Source organism: Dendropsophus ebraccatus, chromosome 2, assembly GCF_027789765.1.
Source record: "Dendropsophus ebraccatus isolate aDenEbr1 chromosome 2, aDenEbr1.pat, whole genome shotgun sequence".
Taxonomy (NCBI): domain Eukaryota; kingdom Metazoa; phylum Chordata; class Amphibia; order Anura; family Hylidae; genus Dendropsophus; species Dendropsophus ebraccatus.
The window spans coordinates 73,010,894-73,021,366 of NC_091455.1; the positions used below are offsets into that span (position 1 = coordinate 73,010,894).

Below are 10,473 nucleotides of genomic sequence, written 5' to 3' on the forward strand. Positions count from 1 at the left end.
TGCCTAACTTGGGACAGTTCCCTAGCTCCATTAGGGCCTTCCTGGTTCCATAGACCAATAGATTCTTTTACCATTTTGTATCATTACATCTTGCTTTAATGTTTGTTATATAAATGAGGGACAATTCTGCAAGTTATGAATTATTAGATATTTAGTCTACTAAACACTGCACTGTTTTATACTTTATAATAAATCTCAGGAACCAGGTAAATAATGTACTCAAACATTTTCTGCTGGTACTTTTCTTTTTGTAGTTTTTGTGTCGTGACCCCCCCTCCCCCCCCCCCCCCCAAAAAAAAAAAAAAACAATAAGAGCTTGTTGCTTAGCTACCAGGGACCACAGTTGCTGCTAAAGTGGTCTGACTAAGCAAAGTCATACAGTTCTGTACCCGATTTTATTCAAAATCTGTCCTTGGTCAAGAAATAAATCCGAACACAGCGTCCAATGTTAAGACAGTTGTTCACTTATTTCCAAAGTATACTGTATATATGCCAATATTACACTGCCAGATATTCCCCCGCACAACAGTGCCATCTGTGCCCAAATAATACCACCATATCATTAATAGGTAAGGGGTTAATGGTAACATCCCTTTACCATGTGGCTCAATTCCCTGCCTGTCCTACACTAAACTTCCTTCCTATGTTGTCTCTATTGATGTAGCATGGTGTGCGTGTTTTATGACAGGTGCAGTAAATGGAAGGTAATAGTTGGAAAAGTGACAATAGACCAATACAGTTTTCAGGATAAGGTTTAATACAGTTACCCTTACCCCCATAGAGCCTAGAATGACTGGGGTGCTTCATACACAACCATAGGCTGGGTTCACACTACGTATATTTCAGTCAGTATTGTGGTCCTAATATTGCTACCAAAACCAGGAGTGGATTAAAAACACAGGATCTGTTCACACAATGTTGAAATTGAGTGGATGGCCGCCATTTAATGGCAAATATTTGCTGTTATTTTAAAACAACGGCTGTTATATTGAAGTAATGGCAGTTATTTACTGTTATATGGCGGCCATCCACTCAATTTCAACAGTGTGTGAACAGAGCCTTTCTGTGTTTTCAATCCACTCCTGGTTTTGGTTGCAATATGAGGACCACAATACTGACTGAAATATACGTAGTGTGAACCCAGCCTTATAGTGGTATTATTTTGCCTTATCTTGTCCTCAGCAGTGAACTGTTCCAATGTCGGACTGGGGTATCTGGGGCCCACCGGAGGATCCTCTGGTTCTCTGGTGGGCCAGATGATTCTTCTGTCACAGTCTAAACAGAAAAGCTAAAGAAAAAAGAAAAAACACCATTAAAAGCAAAATTCACATTTTCTGATGATATGCAGTCTTATTACCTTATACTATAGTGTATTAAAGGGAATCTCTCACCAACATTAGATATACACATCTGTTAGTATGTGCTGATATCCACCATCTTGAACCCAGCAATGCTTTTCTTATGCTAGTCTAATGAGCTGTTTGAGAGATATGCTTTGAAAAGAAAATATGCAAATTAGTAATTTTGGTACTGTTACAGCCACCCACTTTGGAAGCCTTCTAATGATATTTTGTGAAGTCGTGTGTTGGGGGGCTCAGGCCCTTCCCCAAAGTATAAAAAGGTTTAATTTTTTTCCAAAGCATATTTCCTAAACAGCACATAATAATCGCTGGGTTTACTATCATCACATTCTAACAGGTGTGTATATCTATTTCCTTTAATTATGATATGATAATACTTCACAAACCCTCAGTGCAGTCTTTGTAATTTAAATAGTAAAAAGAGCCATTGTAGAGTTATTGTAGAGTTGCATGCATATTTTTTCATTGTTCTCTTTTGTTCTCTTCTTTATTTCCATGGTTTTGGTAATTTTCATCATCATCATCATCATCATCATATTTATTTATTTATATAGTGCCAACAGATTCCGCAGGGCTTTTTTCACTTACACAATACAGGGGTTACATTTACACATAACAGGAATAAATAAATGAAATAAATAAAGATACAAAGAGAGTTAGAGACCTGCTCGCAAGAGCTTACTGACTAGGAGGACTGGGGGTGACACAAGATGCAGTAAGAGCTTCATTTGCAGATGGTCCAGCCATTGTACATAGAATTAGAAAGTGCCTATGGGTGTGGGGAGAGCCAGTCCCCTGCGAACCTACAGGTAAAAAGTGCATGGAGCTGTTGAAGATGGGGAGGGACCAACAGAGGGGGAGACAAGTTTAGGGAATGTTATAAGCGTGCCTGAAGAGATGAGTCTTTATGGCGTGCTTGAAACTGTGAGAATTGGGTGTGAGTCTGAGGTCTTTGGATAAAGCGTTCCAGAGAACTGGTGCAGCACGAGAGAAGTCTTGGAGGCGGGAGTGTGAGGTTCTGATTATGGAAGATGTCAGATGTGGATATGGAAGATGTTAGTTTCATTTTTATGTTAACTAGTAAAAGCAGCACAATAATTGAATAAAGAAAGAGTTGATATAAGTACTACTATAGTATGTATTGTTTAGTTGCATCAGTTGCTCCCTCTGTCTGTTTTTTTTATTGATCTCTGATACCAAGTGTGAACTCTGCGGTAGACATTAAATTAGATTAATGTTAGGTTTACAAGCATTCACTTTTAAATAACCAGTAATGTACTTATTTAGGCTATGTTAACACTCAGTATTTTGGTCAGTATTTTGCAACCAAAACCGGGAGTGGATTGAAAACACAGAAAGGCTCTGTTCACACACTGTTGGAATTGAGTGGATGGCCGCCATTTAACGGCAAATTAGTTATTTTAAAACAATAGCCGTTGTTGTAAAATAATGGTAATTATTTGCTATTATATGGCGGCCATCCACTCAATTCCAACATTGTGAGAACAGAGCCTTTGTGTGTTTTCAATCCACTCCTGGTTTTGGTTGCAAAATACTGACCAAAATACTGAGCAAAACTACTGTGTGGGAACATAGCCTTAAAGTGTACCCCCAGTGATTCACCTAAATCTCTTAGAATCTCAAATTTACACACAGACTTGCATATCTTAATATATAAGTAAAACATGGTTACTCTATGATCTTTTTAGCTTGTTTTACATGCAGACTGCACACTTATTTCATTTCTCTCTGTAGAGAGAACTTACTAAATAATAAAGTCCTGTGATAACTGCAGCCTCAGCACCATTTCAAGCAGACAGTCTCATTCTCTTTCTGCAGTGTAAGAGGGATGTGAGGGAAAGGCTACGTGTGAGGCTCTAAGAACAATGTGAAGTTCATTTTTCACTGGAGGTACCCTTTAAACCAGTCTCTCATTTTCTTGATAAGGGTTTTGATCATCACAAGCATTATGTTTTGTCCTTCTCTTTTCACTTTCTCCAACTTTTTTTTTTTCTACATTGTTCAGCCAAACAACTCACTTGACTGTTGTGGCCGTCTGTCCGAAACTAACATCATAACAATCTTTCTCTTTCTTTTTCTTCTTGCTCGGAATTTGATTTCTGTGTCTTTTGTGATCTCCCTGGTGTCTGTGGTCGCCTGTAAATGTTTGGTGTTTGATATGTGTCATTTCTAGGAGATTATTTCTCAAGCTATTTTGTATTCCAGACTGTACTTATTTAGGCCATGTTCACACATCGTTTATGAAAAGAACGTCCATTGTTTTCAATTAAAACAATGGCCATTTATTTTATAATGCAAAGATTTGCATTGAAGTCACACAATGTATTGAACAATGGTCCTTTTTTTGGCTACAGCCGGCGAGATAATGTTTTTTTCAGCCGCTGTCCATAGACTTCTATGCAAATTTTCATTTAAAATAGCGTTGTTTGATACTAAAACAATGGCTGTTCTTTTAAGTGCCTAATAACGGCTGTTGTATTTACGCAGTGGGAGCATAGCCTTGTTATGAAATTACTTGACAAAAGTTCCTAATATATTCTTATTATCTGAACTTTTCCCTTTGCAAGCAGACGATATGGGTGAAGAATGAGGAATTTATTAGGGGCTTTACACCACTGTTTTGCAATTTTTTCAGTGGGTGGGGTCTATTGAAAAGAGGCAGGATCTCACTTACCTGACAGATTCACTATAATTTAGGCCATAAACTGGTGAAAATGTACACCAGCTCATAGCCGCCATAGATTTCTGTTTGTAGCAGCCAGATAGATGCCTTAAAGCGACTCTGTACCCACAATCTGACCCCCCCCCCCAAACCACTTGTACCTTCAGATAGCTGCTTTTAATCCAAGATCTGTCCCAGTGTCTGTTCGGCAGGTGATGCAGTTATTGTCCTAAAAAACAACTTTTTAAACCTGTAGCCCTGTGTCAAACAGCTGTGGCTTACATTATCTGTGCCCTAACTTTGCACCACCCCTCCGTCCCTCCTCCCCACCCTCTTCATCATTAGGAATGCCCCTAGAGCATTTTCTCCTGTCTGAACATTGCACAGGTGCCTTAACAATCTAGCCCATGTGCCGTGCTGACACAGGTGAGGAATAGGAGAAAATCTGCCTGGAGCATTCCTAATGATGAAGAGGGTGGGAAGGAGGGACAGAGAGGTTGTGCCAGCCTAATGCATACACAATCTAGGCCCCGACTGTTGGGCACAGGGCTGTAAGTTCAAAAGTTGTTTTTTAGGACAATAACTGCATCACCTGCCAAACAGACCCCAGGACAGATCTTGGAGTAAAAGCAGCTATCTGAAGGTACAAGCGGTTTGGGGGGGTCAGATTGTGGGTACAGAGTCTCTTTAAATATATACCATCTTACTCTAGTGTAGTTTGGCACAAGGCTTTCATAAGAAATGTTGGTCTCAGTAATTTGCCTCCAGTGTGTATATGTTGTTCCATGAGAAGAATATGTTTTTTCTGTCCTGTAGTCTGCTAGAGTCTTGGTTAGACAGTAGAAAACATGGGTTCTCTACAACTATTTTCCTTTTTTCTGCTTCTATATAACTTTAAAGGGAATGGTTCTGATAATAGAATTACATACTGTAATTTCTCATAGTATAAGTTAAAAACAACATATGATCCTTAAATGTATAAGCTTGATACATAATTCTCCTTTTCTCCCGGTCTTGATGTTTCATTCTATGATGAATGCCTGTTCTTTAATGTCATAGAATGCCACTATAATGCTTACAGGTGTTTTTCTTCGAATGTTTCATTCATTATCAATGAAAATTTTCTTTTACAACACTGTGTTCCCATGTATTTGCCATCATGTGCAAGCCTTATGTTATACTGTGTTTGCTAGGTAGGTAATGATGCAACAGGTTATTCATACAGCCATTTACTGCTATTCCTTCCAGTCCATTTATTTCAGTTTTATAACTTGACATAAATTTGTAGAAGATAAATAATGCTTGTCCCAATTTTTATAAATTTAAGCTATTTTTTTTTTATTTGAAAAAAGTTCCCTATGTGTGATTATATTGGAGATATACTACTTTCCTGTATTGTCTGTATAGACACTGTTCAGCAGGGTGTGTTTCATATGTCAACTGGATTAAGAGAGTCAATTTACAGAGTGATGGAGTACAGTCGCCCCATCCAGAAATCCAGGCCTCCAGCAGCATACCAGAGCTGTCCTTACATTCCCTGCATTCTAATTTTATTCTGCTTTCTCTGTCCCAGTCTATACAGCAAAGCTGACAAGTGAGTTATAGAATGCAGGAAGTGTTGGACTATTGTCTCTGTTCTGAGGGGTGGTTAGATAAATGGAATATTTTAGTAATTAGGCTAAAAGAACAGCCCCAAGTATATAAAGTAAAATGTAATTTTCTCATTATACATTCACTTTGATATATTGTTTGCCTCGGCATCCCAGCAGCATTGAGCAACAGTTTAGATGGTTTAACTGCACTTTCCATAAAGCTTTCCATAAATTTTAGCATGGTTGTACACTCACCGGCCACTTTATTAGGTACACCATGCTAGTAACGGGTTGGACCCCCTTTTGCCTTCAGAACTGCCTCAATTCTTCGTAGCATAGATACAACAAGGTGCTGGAAGCATTCCTCAGAGATTTTGGTCCATATTGACATGATGGCATCACACAGTTGCCGCAGATTTGTCGGCTGCACATCCATGATGCGAATCTCCCGTTCCACCACATCCCAAAGATACTCTATTGGATTGAGATCTGGTGACTGTGGAGGCCATTTGAGTACAGTGAACTCATTGTCATGTTCAAGAAACCAGTCTGAGATGATTCTAGCTTTATGAGATGGCGCATTATCCTGCTGAAAGTAGCCATCAGATGTTGGGTACATTGTGGTCATAAAGGGATGGACATGGTCAGCAACAATACTCAGGTAGGCTGTGGCGTAGCAACGATGCTCAATTGGTACCAAGGGGCCCAAAGAGTGCCAAGAAAATATTCCCCACACCATGACACCACCACCACCAGCCTGAACCGTTGACACAAGGCAGGATGGATCCATGCTTTCATGTTGTTGACGCCAAATTCTGACCCTACCTGTCGCAGCAGAAATCGAGACTCATCAGACCAGGCAACGTTTTTCCAATCTTCTACTGTCCAATTTCGATGAGCTTGTGCACATTGTAGCCTCAGTTTCCTGTTCTTAGCTGAAAGGAGTGGCACCCGGTGTGGTCTTCTGCTGTTGTAGCCCATCTACCTCAAAGTTCGAAGTACTGTGCGTTCAGAGATGCTCTTCTGCCTACCTTGGTTGTAACGGTTGGCTTTTTGAGTCACTGTTGCCTTTCTATCAGCTCAAACCAGTCTGCCCATTCTCCTCTGACCTCTGGCATCAACAAGGCATTTCCGCCCACAGAACTGCCGCTCACTGGATGTTTTTTCTTTTTCGGACCATTCTCTGTAAACCCTAGAGATGGTTGTGCGTGAAAATCCCAGTAGATCAGCAGTTTCTGAAATACTCAGACCAGCCCTTCTGGCACCAACAACCGTGCCACGTTCAAAGGCCCTCAAATCACCTTTCTTCCCCATACTGATGCTCGGTTTGAACTGCAGGAGATTGTCTTGACCATGTCTACATGCCTAAATGCACTGAGTTGCCGCCATGTGATTGGCTGATTAGAAATTAAGTGGTAATGTGCAGTTGGACAGGTGTACCTAATAAAGTGGCCGGTGAGTGTATCTTTAGCCCAAGTGTATTGAATATACCCTATAGATTTCAACCCCAGTCTTATAAAGCATTTCCATTGTAGCATTTGGGAATTTCCATGCGGTATGTAAAATAATTGGATTAAAGAACAAACTAGCTGTGTACCACATTCTTTCCACTTTTATACAATGCAGAATACTAATACACCATTATTTCTATTATTACTGTTATCAATATACAAGGAGAATACATCACACATGCAAAGTTTGCAGCTCGCTACTGCATTGCCTTTTAATACAGGATGGATACTTTAGGGAAGTGTAAAAAAAATTTGCAAAGAAGTTGCCCACAACAGTCAATGAAATCTCATCTTTCATCTCTCTGTGGATCTTGGAGACTTATTGTTTGCTGTGGTGGCAAATCCATTCTTTTTCTTTGTTCTTTTTGCACGCCCTTTGATAAATACACCACATTGTTAGTTGTAGTTATCCTATTTTGCAGAAGACTGTTAATTGTTGTCTGCAGAATTGGGATCCAGACAGTTCAATTGGGATCCAGACAGTTCTCACTGGTCCCAGTGATCTGGTATTTAAAATGACAGCCGGTTCACAAATCTGTGTAGTGGTGGTGATCCTACACCATTGTTTACCACTGCCCACACCACTCTTTGGCCGACTTTTAGCACTAATTCAGTGTGAGGACTGTTGTCTCCTCCTCTTCTAGCTTCTTAAGTATCTCTCTGCCCTTGTTTGACGATGGGGAACTGTTTATTAAACTTCATGGTAAGGGAAAGCTCTCCAGTGTAGTTCAAAAGGAAGATCCTAACCAGAGGATCCTTACCGCTATTCCCGTTCAGATACTATTTTTCAGAATCATATTTTTTACACACAAAAAAAGTTGTACAGATCATGTAAAAATAAATAAATAAATAATTTCCCATGTAGTTATTGTATTGTTATATTATACATTGCAGTTTTCTTTGTTTTATAAATACAATGACCTATGTATTATATATATTTATTGTTATTATATCTCCCTTTTTTGTAAAGGAACTTCCTTGTGCTGCGTTAGCTCCGTCCTTAGAATCTAGCTTTTCCAGACCAGAGAGACCAGCGAACCGGCGCCTGCCTTCCAGATGGGCTTCACATTCCCCGACTGCCTCCCGAACTCCTTCTAGTAACAATCTACACGAGGAGCAGGGAAACCAGGAAACTTGAGCCGAGGGAAAGGAGAACTGACGCCATCTTGCATGAACTTTCACTCATACAACCCAGTATGTGTTAAGCCAGGTCCATGCGGCCCAGTTTGTGCCACTAGACATCAGAAGAGGAATGATACATGCAATTGCTGAATGTTTGCTCTGTTATACATGTGGTCGTGTTTCTATTATGGAACATATATGTGCCTGTATGAGATGATCATGAAGAAATTCCCATTGTCTTTATTTCCTGCAGAAATCACAGAAGTTGGAAGAAAAAAATATCTTTTTTTTCCTCAGTGCTGGCTGCCTTTAGTTTTTTTTATTTTTATTTTAATTTTACATTGTTTTTATATGTTTCTTTTTTTTTTACTATTTGTTGTTGTAGTCACTTGTTATTATTTATACGTTTGTTATAACATAGGAAAATGATAAAACTTCATATTATCTGAAGCTGTAGCGAAAGCAAAAAGCCAATCAGTTAGCTGAACTGAAGTGGATTTTAGGAATCGAGAGGGAGAAATACGGCAAAAAACTGTATGCAAACCGAGATGTATCACTGCATAGATGATACAGGCACTTTAGTGCATGTACATAACTTCTACCCTGTACTGTACCATCCTTCATAAGAATGAATCAGAGTTTTACTGTAATATTGTTGTGAATTTATGTACTGTAATTTTATTGTTAGATTTTCTTGCACTGATGACACAGGAAATGAATTTTTAAATTACTGTCCACCAGCTGTGTACGTACAAATCTCTGTGAAGTTTCATATAGAGAAGCCTAGGCATAATGAAATGTAACAGAATGTACTGAGAGGTATGTACCAGGCCGTGCTGAGATGAAAAATAAACTATTTAACATTTAGAGAGTTTTGGGTGTTAGTGTTTTCCTTTATTTCTCATCAGTACAAAGATTACATGAAATAGTTATATAATATATAATAATTTTAGATGAGTGAACCTCAAACGCTCTGCATTTGATTGTCGGTAAAGAATTTGGATGCAGCCTTAGGGAGTCCTGGAAAACATAGATACAGCCTATGGCCACATTCACACAAGGTATGACACAGCCATGTCACAGAACGGCCGGTGTCAGTGAAGTTTATCCTGGCCAGATAAACTTAATTTCTATTGAATTGGAATGTGGGCATACACGGAGCCGCACTCTCCAGTGTGAGCTGTCAGGGTTGTGCGGCTATTCAATGAATAGTGGCCGCACAAAACTGACATGTCTGTTTTTATTGCGACTGCTAGGAATCCCGGCCGGAGCGTATACTATGTGTATACACTTTAGCCCTGATTCCGTTGTCTGCAGCACAATATAAATTTTCTATTATTCACGGCTGTTGCAAGTCGGCAACAGCAGCCGTGATTAATAGAAAATTTACGTTGTGTGAACATGGCCTATGGCTGTATCCATGTTTTCCGAGCAGCCTTGGGGCTGCATCCAACTTCTTCACCGATAATTAAATGCAGAGTGTTCAAGGTTCGCTCATCTCTAATATTAAAAGAGTTCTATAATATATAAAGTCCACCTGTAGTTTTACTGTACTTTTGAGCTCTGTTCTTCAGACTTGAGTTAAATATCCACCATATTTTAATCAGACCCTAATAATTACTGAGAAAGGGTTTTCACAATTAAAGATTAAAAATTAAAAAAAATGTTATTTACCTCTAAATTTGCTGATTCTCTGGTGTTTCCCACCGGAAGGGTTGTGATACACTTGTGATGCTGCAGCCATGACTGGCCTCAGTAGTCTCTTCCTGCATGTGCCTAGTGAGGCTAGAGATTGGCTGTAGCATCCCAAGCACATTGTACAGGCAGGGGACATCAGAATGACAGTGGTGCTGGAGCTGCAACAGATTTAGAGGAGTAAGAATTTATTTTTTAGTTTTCTATTCTAGTACCTGCCTATAGGAAACTATTTATGGGAGTAAGAGTTTATTTTTTAGTTTTTTACTCTAGTACCTGCTTATAGGAAACTATGGGGAACCTGTTCTATACTATGCTCAGAGCTACAGACATAGGTAGATAGCTGATAGTACAGGGACTGTACACTGGCGTGTCAGCATGTCAACATTACATTTTGGGGCTCTAAAAGTAATGTACAGAGTGCTGCTGATACTCAGTGATTCAGCATCACAAATGCTCTGACGTATAGGCGGACACAGACTGCATAGGGCCCCTGTGCAAAACATTTG

General features: G+C 39.5%; 1 protein-coding gene across 5 annotated transcripts in view; it reads left to right on the forward strand.

The window, feature by feature from the left end:
• Positions 1-9,130, forward strand: part of MTCL1 (microtubule crosslinking factor 1) — a 106,015-nt gene extending 96,885 nt beyond the window's left edge. For 3 of the 5 annotated variants that reach the window (XM_069957761.1, XM_069957762.1, XM_069957764.1), the window contains one exon: positions 8,118-9,130. In XM_069957761.1, the coding sequence (XP_069813862.1) occupies positions 8,118-8,285 (168 nt within the window). In that variant the 3' untranslated portion in view covers positions 8,286-9,130. Of the gene's footprint in view, positions 1-3,116; positions 3,273-8,117 lie in introns of all 5 variants that reach the window. The other 2 variants (XR_011361656.1, XM_069957763.1) reach the window with 2 other exon arrangements.
• The last annotated feature ends 1,343 nt before the right edge of the window (positions 9,131-10,473 follow it).